The 20439-nt window shown below is 45.4% G+C and overlaps 1 protein-coding gene across 1 annotated transcript in view; it reads left to right on the top strand.

The window, feature by feature from the left end:
• Window positions 1-20439, top strand: part of TENM4 (teneurin transmembrane protein 4) — a 759511-nt gene that overhangs the window by 553575 nt on the left and 185497 nt on the right. Inside the window, exon 12 of the mRNA XM_061168374.1 lies at window positions 1514-1724. Coding sequence (XP_061024357.1) covers window positions 1514-1724 — 211 coding nt within the window. The remainder of the gene's footprint in view (window positions 1-1513; window positions 1725-20439) is intronic.

The raw sequence follows: 20439 nt of genomic DNA, 5'->3' as shown, positions 1-20439 counted from the left end.
ATTTGCCCTCTCTCAGATCCTACCTTTCAGGTGAGTAGGGCTGTATCCTTGGAGCTTTTTAAGAGGAAGGAATTCTAGGGAATCTCTCAATAGCCTTTTTACTAGTACTCAGTCTCCTAAGTTAAATTATCCAGGAAATGCAATCTAGAGAACACAGCATGCACATTGGAGTCAAACGGACCTGGGTTTGAATCCTCTCATCATCAGCTGTGTAACCTCAAGCCTGTAACATCCTCTCGGAGCAAGTTTCCTAGTCTAGCAGTTGCTGATATCAGTGCCCACCGCGCAGGGCTGCTGTGAACAGTGGAGAACCACATCTAGAAGACAGCTAGTGCAGGACCTGGCTCAGAATAAAGGTTACTGTCCTTGTCTCTTGCATCCCTTCTCTCCTTCAGGGTTTCACATTTACCCGGACACATGTGCACCAGAAAAACTTTAAAACTCAAGCAGGGTGACTGACACTTTGCCAGTCATGATGGGTGAAGAGCAGACTTGTGTGAGGTCCTCCCGGCCCTGGGCTTGGAGTAACATGAATCACAGGCATCCATCAGACATTCCCTGGCCAAATGTAGTCTTGGTGACACTCAGCGGGTACTTAATTTCTAGGTAAAAGCTAGATAGAGACATTTGCTAAGGACGGAGTTGCAGAATAGTAGAGAGAACCTGGACCCCTGATTTCTTTATTTACTGGTCCTGGATTTCCTGTCCCTAGACATTGTCATATGAGACAGGATAAATACCCATTTTTTTTTCTTAAAAGATAAATAGGTAGACAGTTGCTCAGTTTGCTTGCCAGTAGGACTTCACCACCTGCCTGTTGTTAGCACCGCGTGACTGTCTTCCCTTGAGTCTTTCATGCTAGCAGGCTTGGCTCAATTGGAAATTGTATTATTTGACACAGCATGTAATTATTGATGGAGTTTTGTGCTAATCCAGTTTAGTTCCCCTAAAACTGCTCCCTGAAACTGGAGCATTGAGAAAGAATCATTGACAAAGGGAAGATAGATATAAATCAAATTTTCCTTTGCACTTGAATGACATTTAAGGCACACCCAGTGCTCCAGGCCCAATCCTAGATCCCCAGGATTCCCTCCCGCCATCACCTATGTGGAGTTGAAGGAGTTCAGTCATAAAGTGGCTGGGTATCTAATCATGTGCCCATCAGAAAAGCATAGCTTAAAAAAAAAAAAAAAAAAATAGCATGGCTGTCCTGATTGATGTAGAGGTGTAGACTCAGCCAGAGGAAGACTCTCCACGCCCCAAATTACAGCAAACTGACACATAAAAATAATCTACTAATTGTGCTGCACTCACCAGCGAATCAGGAGACTCCCACCTTGGAAAATAGAGTCTGGGAAGGACTTAAGAGTTGGTCGGTCAACCTCTGCATGGCTTTGGCCTCTTTTGCCTGTTTCAGCTTATGTTTCCCTGCTTCCTCCCTGGGAGAAGCCTGAAGAATTTAGCATGGCGGTGAAGCAGGTCCCCTGCTAATTATGCTCTCTCTGTGCTTCAGTTTGACTTTGTGGAGCTGCTGGATGGAAGGAGGCTCCTGACCCAGGAGGCACGGAGCCTGGAGGGACCCCAGCGCCAGTCTCGGGGAGCCGTCCCCGCTTCTAGCCACGAGACCGGCTTCATCCAGTATTTGGATTCAGGAATCTGGCACCTGGCTTTCTATAACGATGGGAAGGAGTCTGAAGTGGTTTCCTTTCTCACTACTGCCATCGGTAAGGAATCGCCGCCGCTCTGGGGTATGTGGGGTATTGGCTCTCTGGGTGAGAGGATGCCAGGGTCTTAGGGGTTGAAGCTGACAGCGGGGTGTGTACTGTCCAGGGCTGCAGAGTCCAGCTGGATCCAGCATGAGGCCATCTTAACTGGGCTTGCTGGACAAAGGGTAGGAGTGAGATGTGGGGAAATGAAGGGAGGGAGTGACAGAAGGAGCTGTAAGGCCATGCGGGTGCCCAGCCCTGCTGCCCACCACCTTTCTGTCTGGTCTGTGGCCCGGTGTGTGGACCAGCCACTTCATTTAAACACCGAAGGGTGAAACTGACAAGGAGACAGGAATTCTTGTCACTTCCCTCCAACACCTATATCCGTCCTTATAATCTCTCTTGGTTCAAATCACTGATGTATTATTTGGGTTTTTTTTTTATGTGTGATTTTGCTTGCTTGATTATTTTGCTTTTAGAGCCAACAACCCCTGGCAGATGAGGAAAAAAAAAAAAAAAGGTAGATAAAGGCTTGGAGAGAGGGTGGGAATAGCCATGCAAAGGGCTGGATAAACAGTGTAATCAGTCACATGGGGGTTTTGTTGAGAACTGAGATACTGAGATGCCCTGAACTCTGGCAGACAGTGAGCCCCCATGATTTAAGTGAGCTCTCAGCCCCGTCATGTCCCTTGCAATGGAAGAGCTCTTGTTCAGAGCGAGCCCCTTGGCTACCCCAAAAGCCTGGGGGTGTCCCAGGAGCCTGGCATCCTGTTTTAAGGCATTTCTCTTCTGTACCCACATGATGCAAAGAATTTGTCTCTTCCTCAAACCACCGTGATGTAGGATACAGTGGTCTCTGGTTCAGGTCAGAAAACATTTTATCTGAGTTCATATAGAAGCGCACTGACACAGCCTGGAGATAAAAATCCCCTACAGGAAAATAAAACTTCCAGAAGACAAAACTCCGCTAACCAGAACACTTGGTGTTGAATTTTCTGCCTCTGTGTGGTTTTGAGTTCTCCTCAAAGCTCTGTCTCAGTCTTTGGCTGAGAGTCTATCTGATATGGGAAATGGGATTTGAATAAAAGCCTCCAAATCTGGTCCTTAGTCCCTAAAACTCTTGCAAGACCCTGGTTCTTCCATAGTAACAGCAGTAGCATTTTCAGGCCATTTTCCTCTTATTTGCAGTTTTGCCCTTAGCATCAAGGCAGTGAATACCTTCCCATTAAATACAGTGAACAATGTATAAGATTCCACTGTGACTGCAGGCTCAACATTCTACCCTCTTGGCAAAACGAGGGAAGTGGGGCTGTGCTGCGTGAGCCCTGGGGTAAGAAATATGACTTTGTGCTGTCCTTGTTTTCCACGAGTCTGTCCTAGCTGCTGGTCTCTGAGTACCTGGAGGGCAGGGACTTGGACGTGATCTCCTTCCCGCGGCCCTCAACCCAGCCGACACGGCGTCACTCAGCGCACGCGGGAGTGGGGGTGGGCTTCCCTTAGGCCCCCATTGGCAGCTGCCGTGTTGTCGGTTTCCCCCGTTAATGCCTTCTTTTGAGGTGGAGTGGAAACTGTGCTCACTTCTGAATCCCCACCACTAATCTGTGTTTCGGCCCTGCACAAATTCCAGCTCCTGTTTCTCTGAGGTTCTGGAATTTGGAGGCTCCAGCCTGGTGGTTAGTGATGACCCAGAGCCTCTCAGCGCTCCATTCCCCGTCATGGGAGAGTCGGTCGGGGTCCTCACCATCAATTAGTCTGACACTCGGCAGGGTCTGCCCAGCTCCAGACCCTGTTTCTTTTCTCTTTCTGCACTCGGTAGCTTCAGATCAGAGACATGATTTTCAAGTCATTAGTGGTCCCTGAGTTACGGCTTCATGGTCTCATAGCCTGATTCCTCTTAGGCACAGCATCATGCTTGCTAAGGTCTCCTACAATCAGGATTCTGTATTTTTAATAACTGAGCACAAATATGAAAGGATATTAATACAAACCCCCAAAGAAAACTACTTTTAATTAGGATGTGCCTCTCAGAGAAATAAAACGTCGTACAGTTAGGTACCTTTGCCAACTCTTGGCTTGTCAGAGCTTGCTGACCTCTTTTGCCATAATTAAAGAGACGGTCCTGCTTTTCCCTCTGGTTCTCCCGTTCTCACCTAAATGATGAAATCTATCTTCACCTTCCTTAACCCTGTGATGCCTTTCAGAGCAGATAGGTGGTACCATGCTTCTCAGAGTTTTGTGGAACCACCTGGCGTCTTGTTAAAATGCAGATTCTGCTTCAGTCAGTCTGGGTGGATGTTTAGAGTCTGCCTTTTTTTTTTTTTTTTCTGTTCTCAAAACCTTTTTTTTTGTTAATTGAAGTAAAATTGCTTTACAATGTTGTGTTAGTTTCTACTGTACAACAAAGCGAATGAGCTGCATGTACACATATATCGTCTCCCCCCACCCCACCCCCACCCCACCCGTCCAGGTCACCACAGAGCCCCGAGCGGAGCGCCCTGTGTCAATCAGCGGGACCCCGCCAGCTGGCTGTCTTACACGTGGCGGTGTGTGTGTCCGTGCTGCCCTCCCCACACTGTGTCTGCATGTCTTTCTCTATGTCTGTCTTTCTCTGTTTCTGCTGTGGAAGTAGGTTCGTGTGTGCCAAGTTGTGTCAGTCGTGTCTGACTCTTTGCGACCGTGTGGATTGCCGCCCAGCAGGCTCCTCTGTCCGTAGGGATTCTTCAGGCAAGAATACTGGAGTGGGCTGCCCCGCCCTCCTCTAGGGAATCTCCCTGACGCAAGGATGAAACCCACATCTCTTACGTCTCCTGCATTGGCAAGGAGCGTTCCCAGGACATTCCCAGGCAATAGGTTCATCTGCACATTTTTCTAGATTCCGCCTATATGCGTTAATATATACTTGCTTTTCTCTTTCTACCTAACCTCACTCTGTATGAGTGAGTTTGGGTCCATCCACATCTCTACAAATGACCCACCTTTGTTCTTTCTGTGGCTGAGTAATATTCCATTGTGTATGTATAGCACATCTTCTCTATCCATTCCTCTGCTGACGGACATTTATATTGCTTCCATGTCCTGCCTGTTGTAAATGGTGCTGCAGTAAACATTTGGGGTACAGCACGCAGTGAGACACTGCTCATCTGTGGCCCACATTTTGAGTAACAAGGGGTTACAGTGTCTCATGGAGGGTGTTCTCAAATATTGTTGTGCAAAGCAATCACCTGGGAAGTAAGTCTAAAACTCAGATTCCTGGGCCTTCCCCTAGTAGGTCTGAGGCAGAGCCCAGGGGATCCTGATTCTGGTGGGCAGTCTGTCAACTTAGCTATGAAAACAAATATCTCCTGAGCTCTGCTTTCTTTTTTTTTTTTTTTTCCTGAGCTCTGCTTTCTATTCCTTCCTTCTCCCACTGATCCATGTTAGCTCTGTGACCGTAGTGTGTCCTGTCACTTCTCTGAGCCTCATCTCCCTTGTCTAGAAAGGGAAATAGTAATATTGCGTGGCGGCCCCCACGGTGACGATTGGAGAGAGTGAACATAAAGTGCCCAGTCCAGGCTTCCAGGCGTGGAAGTGGTTAACACTCTCCCCCGCCCCTTTCCCAGTCCACCTTTCTCTCACCGCCTTTCTGACTTGTCTGTCTTCCTTCAAGCTACGGTGATTGTTTAATGAATACCTTTTCTTACTTTAATACCGAAACAGACTGACTCCGATGTTGCTATTAATCCCTCTCTCCCTGAGAGGCTCTGGCATTGAGTCTCTGCTGTCTGTGGTAGTTACCTGTGGGCCGTGAGTTGTAATTTGTCTTGGCAGCTTAATTAAAAGTTTAGGTCTTGTTTTAGTGAAGTCATTATGGTCCAGTATACAGTTGTAACTCTCAGGTTTGCTTAACACACAGTCTGGAATACGACCCTCCCTTCATTACATGCTGAAATGCAGAGCTAGAATTTAAGAAGATTTGAGATGTCAGAATCCAGAGTATTTATATCTGTTTGTAATTAAGTAGCGGGAGAAATAATTGTGTTTAATTTAACAAATGGCTGTATTGTGTACATTTTTGCTTTTCCCTCATTTAACGCAATCCAGCTGATGATTTTAAATTGGTTTATCTTTCACCTTGAAAAAAATCTAAAAGCACTTTACAAATTGTATATACAAATGTATACACATGGAGACACGCTGTTGACAGAGCGCCCTCTGAACTGGATGTGTTTCTGTCTCTCACATGCACATGCACACAAACCAAGCAAGTTTTATAAGACATGGCAGCTGTTTTCCGAAAGACTGGCCTTTCCCTACACGCAGAGATGGATAATTTGAAGGTAACGTTTCTGCTTCTGTCTGGGTTACCTAACCTTGCTGACCCCAAGTATTGAATGAAGTAGAAGGATTATTTGTTGTTGTTTAGTCGATAAGTCGTGTCCAACTGTTTGCGAACCCGTGGACTATAGCCTGCCAGGCTGCTCTGTTCGTGGGATTTCCCAGACAAGAATACTGGAGTGGGTTGTCACTTTCTTCTCCAGGGGATCTTCCTGACCCAGGAATCGAACCCGTGTCTGTTGCACCTTCAGCATTGGCAGGCAGATTTTTTACCACTGAGCCACCTGGTAAGCCCAGGGAGATTATACCAGTAGCTATAATTCACCGTCACCATTTACACAGGACTTGAAATACTCTCTTGAAGCCCTGCAGTAACTCCATAAGGTGATTATTTTTATTTTCACCCCCTATTGTAGATGAGGAAGTTGAAAGTCAGGCATGTTAAGAGGAAAGCTAGGACTTAAATTTGTGTCTGTCTCACTCCAAAGCTCATGATCTTCCTTCTTTAGCCATCTGCCTCTTTTCCCAGGATCAAGCCCCCTTTTTTGGATATTACGCTTCTTTTCTATCTGTTCATTCAGCAGACATTTAGAGAATGCCTCCTGTGTTTTGGGGGACCATGCTTAGCCTTTTTCGGTATGTGAGAAAGAACCTCATGAGAACTTTAGACAATTTGCATTTTGATCTCATCTTTACAGATGAAGAAATTGAGCCTCAGAGAATTTAATTGACTTGCCCAAAGTTATTAAGGGCAGAGCCAGGATGGAAACTTGGTCTCCAAATCCTGTGTTCTCTCCATGATGCCAGAGTGTCTTACTGTTTGCTCTGATGCTATTAAATATTTTATTTCTATTTGTATTATATGGAATATAATTTCCCCTTTATTAACTCCCCTCCCCTTTATATAACTTTCCCTTTATTATTTATAACTTCCCCTTATTAATATAAGTATGCATCTTAAATCAACACAGGAAGCTTTCTTGAAAAGTCATTAAAAAGACCATGGAAAAAACTCACAACATCCAAAACTTAAAAAATAAAAACACCTCCATAGGCATTGCTTGCAACCCCAAGACATGACAAGTCAGTGTTGCAGTGCTTCAGGTCTCCAGATAGCATCTTATCTTTTAATTTTGGTTGATGCTAAGCATAAAAGGACAGATCACCCTGACATTGTGACAGTGTGAGCCACATTGAAAAATAACAGAGATGCCTAATAGTGGATTAAGAAACCCAGAGAAAAGAAATGAGAATCACTGTTAGACAATATAGACCCTGGTAATTTATGAGAAACATGCCCTGGTCTTCCTGGTCTGAGGACATTCATGCTCATTAAAGAGGAGAGTCCTTTTTGTTCAGGCCCAGGCAGCTGCTGTAAGTTGACCTATTCAGTGTCCAGGGCTAGAAGCAAATGTCGCCCCCACTCCCTCCCTCCCTCCCTCCCTCCCTCCTCCCTACCTTCCTTCCTTCATCTGACAATGATTGCATTCCCAAAGGATCATGCATTTTCCAAAGGTGGAGATACAGAGAGAGTGTGATGTGGTTTCTGGCAAAAGTAGCTCATGGTCTTAACTAAGGCATTGAAGCATTGACATAGTAAGTGTCTCTACTCCAAGAAAAAGAGAAGGAAGGTTCTGTTTTGGTCAAAGTGCTGTGATGGTTGGAGGAAGACAAGAACATGTCCAGCCAGATGGGTTAGGGAGGTCTGTCTGTGATGGGACTTTAAAGGACGGGTAGAATCCTCACATTTAAAGGAGGAAGGTGGGAGGGGATTGTTGTTGAGGACATTAATCCAGGTAGCAGGAACAGCATGAGCAAAAGAAAGGAAGGCAGAAAATCACGAGCTGGTTGTAAGGAACCTGCAGTCCCGTCTGACTACAGCAAGGATGCAGGCAAGAAGTGGGTTGTCAGGGAGCACCTTGAGAGCCCCTCTAAGGGAGAATCTCATTATGCAGGTATTGGGTGCTGCTGCAGGCTGTGAGCAAGGGAATGAAATGATTTGAAATGGAGGCTTTAACTTATGGGGCCTAGAACAAGAGCCCATGTGTATCTGGAGCAGAGGAGATTTCCTGGGATTCAGCCTTGTGATTTCATGAGAAGCAAAGCTGGAGGGTGGGGGTGGAGAGGGCGATGAAGGAGGAACCAGGAAGGACAGAAGGACTGTTCAGTGGCACTAGTGGTGTTTTTATTTCCTGTCCCTGCTGCCCATTCCTCTTTATTCCCAGGTGTAAATAGATACTTTCACATGAGCTTCTGCCTTACAAGGGTCATCAAAGTTGGATTCTTCAGGATTTTCCAGAGTCCAGTGGACAGTGCTATTTCCATATCCCTCTTGCTTTGATTGGGTTGGATCACTGTTTGTAAACCTCTGGGTGCATTTTGCAAGGATATGGAGAGAAAAATATCAGACATTATATAGTATAGTTTGTGTAAAAGCCTGCACTACTTCACAGAAGAAACTGAGGCACGTTTGAGAAATGAGTTTCAGTTTCTCATAAGCTCTTCCCCCTGCTTCCCCACGTCCCCTTCCTCTGAATTACAAGGTATAATACAGCAATGAAGAATCAAGGTCTCTGGTAATTAATTAACCTTCCTGTAAATGACATTGGCAGAACTTTGTGAAATTACTCCTGAAGACACCTCTTTGGAAAAGTGCCTTGTGAATTCACCTTGCCCTGAGGGCAGTGACTTATTCAGAGCAAAGTGATATAAGTGGAATGAAATTGTCAGCAGGAGGGAGAACTCAAGTCAGCACACTGGAGACAGACCATGGCCAAAACTCTGTGCAGGGGAGAGGAGCTCAGAACATCAGAGCACTTCACCTGCAGACTGGAGACCAGCCCTGCCAGCAGCTGTCCCTGCCCGCTGAAGATGACAGGACTCGGTTCCCACCGGCCCCGCCCTTCACATCTATTTTGTAGATTCTCTAGGGCCTGGGACCTCAACAACAGGAAAAAAGCAAAGGAAGTTCAAGGACAAAGTGGTGGTGTTGTTTAATCGCCAAGTCATGTCCAACTGTTTCTGACCCCATGGCCTGTAGCCTGCTGGGCACCTCTGTCCATGGAATTTTCCAGGCAAGAATACTGGAGTAGGTTGCCAGTTCTTTCTCCAGGGTGTCTTCCCAACCCAAGGATCGAACCCACATCTCCTGCATCGGCAGGCGGTTCTTTACCACTGAGCCACCAGGGAAGCCCAAGGACGCAGTCGGTACTCGCAGTAAAGCCTGTCTCTCCATGGGCATTGGAGAAGGAAATGGCAAACCCACTCCAGTATCCTTGCCTGGAAAATCTCATGGACAGAGGAGCCTGGTGGGCTGCAGTCCATGGGGTCGCAAAGAGTCGGGCACGACTGAGCAACTAACACTTACTTACACTTACACTCCATGGGCGTAGTTAGAAATGAATTTAATGTGCAGGCAGCAAGATTTCGGCTAGAGTGGTTTTAAGTGTGATTTTTATGTTCTCACGCACACTCTTGGTCTAGGGCATGTCCCAGTGCAGCTTGGCATCAGGGACCAGCCTCATTCCACCCTTGTGCTCTGCCATCCTCAGCTCTGTTGTTTTCATGCTTGCAGCTCATGGTCCTGAGATGGCTGCTGCAGCTTCAGAACTCACATCTGCGTGTCAGCCAGGAAAAAGAAAAAAAGGGGAAGGAGTGAGGGAAGTCAGGTTCTCCCTAAAACCCTTCAATTACATTCCCTTGACGGAGCTGTGGCACACTCAGAGATGTAAGGAGGTCTGAAGAAGTGAATGTTTTTACTTGCCACCTGGACACTCTAAACAAAATTAGAGTTCTCGCAGGAAGAGAGGAAATGAATATGGGGCCATCCGTGTCTGCCATAGGCTTCGCTGAGTCTGTTTGGCTCAAAAAGTCCTCACTGACTGCCCCTTACTGTGTGCCAGCCCCAGGCCTGGGCATTTAGGTGCAGCCATAAAGCAGACATGGCACTTGCCCTTGATATCCTCACAGGCTAGTAAGGGAGGCTAAGTGAGGCTGAGCGGACGGAGAAGCTGCTTACATATTGGATTGGCCAAAAAGTTCTTTCAAGTTTTTCTGGAAGCTGTTATGGAAAACCCAAATGAACTTTTCGGCCAACCTAGTACCTGAGGAGCAGGGAAAAAGACTTGGTTCAGTCTCTTTACAGCATCCTAGGCAGCAAGGACTTTTTTTTATTAAAAAGAGCTTCAGAGCCCTTGGCATGATGCCTTCAGCAGGCTGGCTAGGAGGTCCAGAGCGGTTACAGGCAGATCTGGACACTACATCTGTTCATATTCTCATTTGATCAGTGTTTGCTGGTTTGTCTTTTTACATGCCGTGTCCTGAGCAGGCATTGGTGTCCATGGTATATTAAATAGCCATGCTTTTTACCCTCTGGAGTTTACAGACCTGCTTGAGACCGTGTGATGTAGACTCTTAAATTTAATTCCAATCATCCAATATACATCTAGATATATAATTTGTTTTTGTTTAGTCGCCAAGTCATGTTCAACTCCTTGTGACCCCACGGACTGTAGCCCACCAGGTTCCTCTGCCCATGGGGTTTCCCAGGCAAGAATACTGGAGTGGGTTTCCACTTGTAAATGGTAAATATTCACTGTGGTAAAGAAGAGAAGAGGGTGTTCTAGGGAAATAAATAAAGGACCTCATTGCGATGGCTGGAGCAGGGGTGGAAAGTTGTTGTTTAGATAAAGGTGTGGGGACAAAATAGACCCAGCAGAGGGGAAAGCATGTGCAGAGGCCCTGGGACAGACACCAGCTGGGAGTTCAAGGACCTGTGATATGGTCACACGTGGAATGTGGATCAGAGGGCTGAGGGGTACCAGGTAAACCTGGAGAGATACTAGCAGCCAGGCTGTGTGGGCTTTAACACAGCACGTGAAGTTCCATTTTGTTGTGTATTTTAATTGATCCTAATGGTAGCGGGAAACCATTGTGGAATTTTGAGCTGGAGTGACCTAGTTTGATCTACATACTGGAAAGTTTCTCAAACTGTAAAACTGGGACTCCAGTTGGGAGGCTGTGTCCGAGATCTCAGCAGGGGTTTAGGCTGGTCTGGGCCAGGACTGAGGGCCTTGGAGATAAAGATAAATGAATCCTTTTGAGTTGTTTACCTGCTCTTAGAGATTATTGGCAGACCCCAGCTGGTAGGAAACTGTCTCCTAAGAGAAAAGATTAAGGCAAGAAGAGAAAAGGGTTAAAGAATGGTCCGTTTTAGGAATGGACAGCCAGGAGAGCCAACCAGTCCATCCTAAAGGAAATCAGTCCTGAATATTCATCGGAAGGACTGATGCTGAAGCTGAAACTCCAACACTTTGGCCACCTGATGCGTATAGCCACCTCATTGGAAAAGACCCTGATTCTGGGAAAGATCGAGGGAAGAAGGAGAAGGGGACAAGAGGGGATGAAATGGTTGGATGGCATCACAGACTCAACGGACATGAATTTGAGCAAGCTCCAGAAGCTGGTGATGGACAGGGAAGCCTGGTGTGCTGCAGTCCATGGGGTCACAGAGAGTCAGTCATGACTTAGCCACTGAACAACAACAGTTTAGGAGTGAAGACAGGCAGCTGAGGAAAAGTGACTGGGAGAAACACTGCAGCGAGGGTCAACAGAAAGAACTTAGATATTTCCAGGCTCCTGCATGTCAGCATTGCAGCCTTCTTCCTCCACCCAGAATCTCCATTTCACTTTTGGTTTACGCTTCTACCACTTTGGGATACATCTGGCGGGAGCCTCCACAAACCTCTTCTTTATCTAAATCATACTTTTAAAGGTAAGAAAACCAAGGCTTAGAGAAGTCACATGACTTGTCCCGGGTCACACAGCCACCAAGGGGCCGAGCCAAGACCGTAACGACAGCATTCTGTTGACTGAGCCCTGACTCTGTGCCAGGAGCTATACCAGATGCAGTTTCTGTTCCCAAACACCCTGGAAGTTAGAGGACGTGCATTTCCACGTTACAGATAGAGAAACCACAGCTCAGAGATCTGAAGCTGTTTGCCGAGATCTCGTAAGTAGGAAATAGAGCTGGGTTAGCAACCCAGAGCCTGTGCTCTTTCTCTTACATTTTAGTGACCAGGTTTCTGGCATGCAATGACGTCTGTGTGTGCCCTTATACACTCTCACAGTCAGAGAACCATCGAGGTAGCTGGGTCTTAGAGATCGAGGGTCTTAGAGATCATGGCCTTCGCATCTCCTAGGCCCACAGGGTGCCCGCAGTGGGCTCACCGCCCGAGGCTACAGGGTTCTCATCTCCCTGGTCCTGAAAAATATCCTGATACTGTGCTAACTCCCGCTGAGGGAACCCCACTCCCACCCCCGTTCAGGTGGGGTTTCTGATAGAAAGTATTTTGGCAGCGATGGTTTAATTTTTGTATAACAGATGATTAATTTCTGTGTTCTGAGAGCTGTCCTTTCCCTCATTTGATGAAGGCAGCTGCTCCTCCCCATATTGCCAGCTAGCTTTACCATTACAGAGCAGTAGCCTTAAGACGGTTCTCACACCTGGTACCCTTTTCTTTCACTTTTCGGAAATGCTGATAGGTGGGACATGATTAAGTGCATGGCCTCCTGTTCTGTGGCACCCTCTGAGGAATAGCCCCCAACCAGGTCGACTGGACTTGGCATTGGTGTTAGATAGCTGCGGTTGTCGCTATGGGTGGAGAGACGGTATGGTCCAGAGAAAGGGCAGAGGCTTCGGAGTGGAACAGACCTGGGTTTGAGTTCTGGCTGCACTCTCTGTGAGCTGTCAGATGCTGGTTACATCTGAGCCTCACGTGTTGTTAGTAATAAAACCCACTTTAAAGAGTCTGATGATGACATGAAGCCGGGTGATTCATGACAAGTTCTCAGCACATTTTTAAGTGTCTCTTAATTATTCAACGTTTGCTGAACTTCAACGTGGTTAAGTGCTGGAGACTCATCAGTGAACAAAACAGAAGCTTTACCCTCGAAGAGCCTGTGGTCCCCTGGGAGACCTGACCCTCTCATAAATAATTCCAGCAGAATGTGGTCTGTGCCCACAGAGAGGTCTGGGCGAGCACCCATGGGAGCAGAGAGGCAGGCAGCTGCCTCTGCCAGGGGTGCAGGAGGAAGTTGGAGGCATAAAGGACTTACTGTGAGAAAAGTACTTAGAGAGCTGAAAGGCAGTGTACAAATACTCAGTAATTTACCACCTTAGGGCTAGAGCAGAAGTGAGAACCAGAAAGGAACACTGAAGAGTTACTCAAGAATAATAATAGTAAAGGAGAAATAGTAGCCATCTCTGCTCAGTGACAGACGTGGTCATTGTGTGCCCGGCAGAAAACGACCACTATTAGCCTTTAGAGACGAGAAGAGAGAGCCTTTGAGCAGTGACTCAGGGCACAAAGCCAGGTCTTCTGAGTCCAATCTGGAGCCCAGGTGTGGGTGCAGGACCCTGAACAAGGCAGACCCTCCCCAGAGGGTCAATGAGAACCAAGTGAAAGGTCAAAGGTCACACATACTCCCTGCCACCTGGAGCCTTCTTCTGTGGACATTAACTTCTGAACAGCTTGAATGGAAGAAGGCAATACTGCCAATTCAGGGCACTGCTAGGCACTTGAGTGAAGAATGTTCTTCCTGTTTGAGGAAATTCGTGCATTTCATGGCTGCTGGATTCAGTAAAAGAAAGTGAAAGTCGCTCAGTCGTGTCTGACTCTGCAACCCCATGGACTATAGCAAGTCTGAAATGGGTTCAAGTCTGCAGCCTTTCTGTGCCAGAAATATTGCAACTCAAAAATGGAAATGCGGGTTCCAGAATATTCCAACGCATTAACTGTTATTTCATTTTTTGAATAATTTTTAAATTTTTGGTTGCACTGCATCTTCATTGCTGCACGGGCTTGTTGCTGCAAGTGGGGGCTACTGTTTCTTGAGATGCTCGGGCTTCTCATTTCTGTGGTCTCTCTTGTTGCAGAGCACAGGCTCTAGGTGTACAGCCTTTAATAGTTGGGGCTCACAGGCTTAGTTGCTCCTGGACATACAGAATCTGCCCAGGCCAGGGATCAAACCCATGTCACCTACACTGGCAGACAGATTCTTACCCACTGTACCACCAGGGAAGTCCTGTTACTTGTTCTGATAAGTTCTATCTTCTGATTCAGCAGGGAGCCTCTCAAATGTCACATTCTAGATTCAGGTTTTGTCAGTCTTTACAAATTCCTTCCTGCCTCTCTGAAACTACTTGGCAAAATTCATATTAACAGCTACTGTTTATTCACTGCATAGTATATCAAAGTATTATGCTGGATGTTTTAGATACACTGTTTCAGACCCTTTACAACAGGTATTTGTAAAAAATGCAACGCAGGTCTTTTTTCTTCAGAGAACAGTGGGATTCAGCATGTTTAGATGACTAGGCAGAAGTCTCATACCCAGTCAGCGAAAGAGCTAGGGTTTCAATCCAGGTCTCTCTGGCTGAAGTACCTACGCTTTTCCTCTTAGGTTCTTTTTCACTCAGGCCTTTGTTGTGAGAGTGCCTGGTATTTGCACTGGAGGTGGGCAGAGGGCATGGATGGGATGGTGCCTGGAGCCTGGAAAATGAGTTCAAGGCCAACCTGGCAAGAACTTTCTAGACCGGTTTGAAAGTCTGGTTTTTGAAGGCAGTGAGGAGCACGAGATAGTTTGTAAGCAAAGATGTAACTTGATCTGTGCCATGGAGCCATGTCTTTGGCAGTGGTATATACAAATGGGTTACTTTCTCAGGCTAAAGTAGGGAGACCAATTGGAAGACTGTTTCAGTATCCAGTACAGTTAGATGAGAGAGGAGGGCCTGAATTTGGGCCAAATGCCTCTGTATTATATAAAAGAAATGATATATTAAGGAACATTATAGACTAGTTTTCTTGACCACTTTACTGTCAGGGAGAGGCAGGAAGTGTCAGCCTTGGAGAATAGGTACCTAGTGATACTGTCAATTAAATTAGGAAATAAGGAGGGGACGTGGGCTTGTTGGGAGAAGGAAGTGGGGAGATGGTCAGTGCACAGTAGATTGGCGCTGCTCATAGAATTTCCAAGCGGGTGTCAGTTCTCAGCTGGCCAGTAGTCAGATGAATAAAGAGGCGTTGACTTGGGGAAGTCCTGACCCAGAAACAGGGACCCAACGGGTGCCTTGGTGTGAATATGAGAAGGCAGAGGCCTGAGGAGAAGGGAGTTTAGCATGGAACCCCAACACTGAGCGGGTGGGCGGTGGAGAGAGACGCAGAGATTTGCCTTTCAGAAGAAAGTTGGGAAGCTGATGACAGCAAACCGGTCCCTTGGGGGTCACTGGCAACTTCATTGGGAGCGTCTCCACCCCCATGCAGGTAGAAGCAGGGTCACCGCGAGTTCAGGAGCGAGCAAGCGGCGTGGAGGAGAAACGACCCCTTCTAGACCGAGCGGGGAATGAGACAGATGGGAGTAACCTGAGGAGGAGGCAGGTTCAAGGCAAGGTTTACATAAGGCGGGGGGAGCCCTGCACGTGTAGTCAGCTGCAGGCAAGGAGCCAGGGGAGAAGGTGGGAGGCCCAGGAGAGAGGGGAGATGATGCAGGAAGGAAGGGGGGCAGGAGGCACCGGACTGACGGCAGACGCAGAAGGGCTCCTCTGAGGACCGGCGGAGACACGCCTCTTCCCGTGGGAAGGAGAGGACTGTGAAGACAGACAAGGTGGAGCCCAGGCTGAAGGTGCCACGGAGCGGAGTGCAGGGCGGGAAGCCCTCTCGGCCTGCGCTGTGTGTGTTCCGTTCCATGCCAACGCAGCCTCCAGGCACACTGCATCAGATCAGCTACATTGTGTCGTAGAGCAGGAATGGGGGGGCCCGTGGCTTAGTGATTAGAGACCGGATCTGAAGCCAGACAGCCTTGCTTGCATCCATAGTTAGCAGTGTGACCCTGGGCAGGATTCATAACCCATCAGCACCTCAGTTTCCTGATCTGAAAAACGATGATAATACCCACTAATACTCTCAGAAGAAACAGAATTAATATGTGTTAAATACCAAGAACGGGGTGCACCTCATCATCCATGCTATACAGGGGTATGTCACTGTTATTGGCAATAACAGTCGCTAATAGTTTTCAATGCTCACAGGGTCCCAGGAGGGAGCTGAGTGTGATACATACATTATATAACTCAAATTGTGTGACAATCCCAGGGAAGCAGGAGAAATTATTTGCTTTAGATAGATGAAGAATTAAGGTCCAGAGAAGTTGCCCACAGTCACACAAGGACTAAGGGCAGGGCGAGGGTTTGAATCTATAACAGTCAGACTCCAAATCTACACTCTTTCTGCACAGGCTTCTCTACACTTTGCTTGGGTCCCATTTCCTGTGGCAACAGGTAAGCAGCTGAGGCTCCGTTCTGAGGACACTGCAGTGTGTGTGTGTTGTTAGGTCTTAGTGTTCATCTGGGACAAAGAGTTTGCACCTAAGGCTCTCTCCTGGGGGAAGGAGCTCTCTTTTCTTCACAATCAAGCACAGGTTTAAGTGAATGCAAATCTAACAGAGGTTTGGGAGGGTTTCTTGCTGCTTAAGCAAAGCAGAGGACCTTCTGTTGAAATGACAGGACTGTGAGTGTTATATGAAGGACTATTAAAAAAAAAAAAGCAGGCCAGAAACCTCTGAACATCTGGTTTCACTTTGAGTAGCTGCTTGTTCATGCCTTTATCTGAGAGGCATTCGTGTTCAGGGCTAATAGAAGTACGGTTTGTTTCATCCCTGGTTCACATTACATGTCAGCCAAATTTTTTATTTTCATTTGTGTCATAGGCCAAGGAATCCATGCACGAGTGCGAGGAATAGACGGTATATTTTAGAAAAGTGAGAAAAAGTCCTCAGCACTAGGATGACATTTTTCACGAATAGAGCTTGAGTTTTCTCAACCCTGTAAATGCAAGCTATTCCTTAGGAAGCTTTCATTTGGGAAATGTACCACTATGTCTCTGTCTTTTAAATGACTGAGGGGGGAAGTGAATCTCTCTGAAGTTTTCATGGATGCCAGTTAGTACGCTAAGCACAGTTTATTTACATTAACTCATCTTAATTCCCATAACCCACCTGCCCATTGGACTGCAAGGAGATCCAACCAGTCAGTCCTAAAGGAAATCAGTCCTAAATATTGGAAGGACTAATGCTAAAGCTAAAACTCCAATACTTTGGCCACCTGATGCAAAGAACTGACTCATTGGAAAAGACCCTGATGCTGGGAAAGATTGAAGGTGGGAGGAAAAGGGGACGATAGGATGAAATAGTTGGATGGACTCTAGGAGATGGTGATGGACAGGAAGCCTGGTGTGCTGCAGTCCATGGGGTCGCAAAGAGTTGGACACGACTGAACAACTGAACTGAGCTGACCCCACCTGTGCCATCAGAGTCATTATCTCCATTTTCCAGATGAGGTGGCGGATTGCGTTCAAGGTCACCCAGAATCAGAGCTAAGATTCAGATCCACGTATATCTCATTCACACTTATTTTGCAAGTTTCCAACACTTTTTGAATACACTGTGCTGAGGTTTGCCTTTTGTGTTCAATAAATGATAAAAACATCCCTGATCATAATACTAGGTCATAATGATATTTAAAAAAGACAAAAAAAATACTCAGTGTAATAAAGAACATCAATTTCACGTCAAAAGTCAGTGCTTCCTGGTTAAATATTAGACAAATTCCTTTTAAAGCTAGTAATAAGGGTGTATCTATTAGTTAGCATTATTTTAGAAGTTCTGGCTTAAGTGACATAATGCATGAAACAGAAAAAAGAGACAAAGACAATGCTGTCATTATTTATGAAGGATGTGTTTGTGTTCCTAGAGATCACAAAAACATCAGTCAAAAAACTAATAAGAATTCAGAGTTTGTAACTGGGGTACAAAATAGCTTTTCAAAAGTCAATAGATTTCCCATATACTTGCCATAATCAGTTATGAAATACAATGAAAAATGTCCCAGTCCAAAAAAAAAAATCAATAAAAATTAAAACATCATCTTAATGAGAATTATATGCGACCTATGTGACAAAAACTGTGAAATTCTATTGAGGGCAGTAAAACAGGACATGAATAATTAGGAAATATAACGTGTTCCTAGATGAGAAGGTGAACTACTCTAAATATGTCAATTTATAGGCTTAATGAAATGCCAAACAGAATCCTAAAGGGAATTTAGGGGATTTGATTGAAGGGTTTAAGACTTCACCTGGAATAATAAACAGATGAGAGTATGAAAGAGATTCCAAAAAGAATAATGAAAGGGCGCTCATCTTTAGAGATATTAACATGCACTAAATCTAAAATAAAAGATCTTAAGAGTTGAGCAGATTTGTGAAATAAAATTGCCTAGAAATAGTACCAGTTATATGTAAAATTTTAGTATGTGAGAAAAAAAAAAGGACTGCAAATTAATGGAGAAGGAAATGCTTGATCAATTAATGTTGTTGTTAAATAACTTTAAAAAAAAAACATCAATTTCAACCAGAGGCTACCAAGTGGCATTCAGAGGGATGGACGTGCTCAGTACGCACAGAAGAGGATTTTTATCCTGCAGTGTTGGCTCAGGATTTAAAATTTGGATGATTTCCTGTGAAACTATAGGTTTATGGCTTACCTTGAAAAGTTAGAAGGCCAAAATTCCTGCAGGAACAAGCCTCTGCCCCTCAAATACTGTCATTCCACCCCGGTCTCCACTTCTCCCTTTCTCTTCTGCGTGACCTGCTTTACTTCTTTAACTTACCTGCCTGGATCCTGGGAGGAATTTGAGTTTTTACCCTCTGATTCAGACTTCATCTCACACCATATGCCAAAATAAATTCCAGATGGATTAAACAGGTAAATATTTAAAAGTCAAACTCAAAGAGGGTAAAACCCAATATTTGCATATCTCTGGCTTAAGAAGGACTTTTAAGCTTAAAAAGTCAGTGAAGAAATCACAAAGGAAAAAGACTAGCAAATGTTCCCATAAAAAAGTAAAACTTCCATATGTGTTATAAGACATCAATATAAGAAGAAAAATGGTAGAATGGGGAAATACTTGCAGTAAAAATGAGAGACCAAGGAAGGGTTAATATATATATTATATTAAGGTGCATATGCTATGAAAAAATTATGACTTCATAGATATATGGCTAAAATTCCTGTAGGAAAGCTTCCAAAAATATATATTGGATTGTCCAGATAGTTCACTTGGGTTTTTCCATAATATGGTCAAGAAAAAGCCAAATGAACTTTTTGGCCACCCAGTAGTATGCTATCAAAATATGTGAAATATTTTTAACCTAATTAGTAATCTAAAAAGGGCAAATTAAAATAATTATGCATCTCTTTTACCTAATAAATTAGGAAATCCCCCAAATAAGTTAATACCCAACCCCAAAGGGGCTGCAATGAAACTGTGCCCACTTATATTACTACCTGCATGGTAAATCAGTAAAACCCTTTGGAAAAGCATATTGACATTTTGTATTAAATCATAGAAATAGTCCTATTTTCAACTTCTGAGAGTCTTTCTTAGAAGATTAGGGGAAAAAAAACGGCTTTCTTGTCTCAGCACTGCTTACAATTGTGAAAATTTAAGAAAAAATCCAATGTCTAATAATAAGAAAATGTATAAGAAAATTATGCAGTATTCACTTAATATTATTCAGCCATTAAAAATTATCAAGACTATGAAACATGGGGAAATGCTTGTAATTTTCAGCCCCACAAATAAAACATGGAAGTTATGTTTACAAGATGAACACATATATTAATAACAATGCAGTTTGGCTAATCCTGGTAGCTCAGTCTGCCTGCAGTGCAGGAGACCCAGGCTGAATTCCTGGGTTGGGACCATCCCCTGGAGAAGAAAATGGCAACCCACTCCAGTATTCTTGCCTGGGAAATCCCATGGATGGAGGAGCCTGGCTGGCTATAGCCCATGGAGTCCCAAGAGTTGGACACGACTTAGTGACTAAACCACCACCCCCACAGTTGAAAAACAGAATTTGAACTTGAACTCAAGTCTTTCAACTCTAAGACTACAGCTGTTGCCACCTGCCCGCTTCCTGATGTGGAACCAACAGTTGCAGTAACAGTTCAGCCGCTCAGTCATGTCCGACTCTTTGTGACCCCATGGACTGTAGCATGCCAGGCCTCCTTGTCCATCACCAACTCCTGGGGTTTACTCAAACTCATGTCCACTGAGTTGGTGATGCTTTCCAACCTCTGTCGTTCCCTTCTCCTCCCGCCTTCAATCTTTTCCAGCATCAGGGTCTTTTCAAATGAGTCAGCTCTTCGCATCAGGGGGGCCAAAGGATTGGAGTTTCAGCTTCAGCATCAGTCCTTCCAATGAATATTCAGGACTGATTTCCTTTAGGATGGACTGGTTGGATCTCCATGCAGTCCAAGGGACTCTCAAGAGTCTTCTCCAACATCATAGTTCAAAAGCATC

This window comes from Dama dama, chromosome 2 (genome assembly GCF_033118175.1).
Source record: "Dama dama isolate Ldn47 chromosome 2, ASM3311817v1, whole genome shotgun sequence".
NCBI lineage: Eukaryota > Metazoa > Chordata > Mammalia > Artiodactyla > Cervidae > Dama > Dama dama.
The sequence above is the reverse complement of the archived record's forward strand: the minus strand, read 5'-3'. Positions and strand labels throughout refer to the sequence as shown.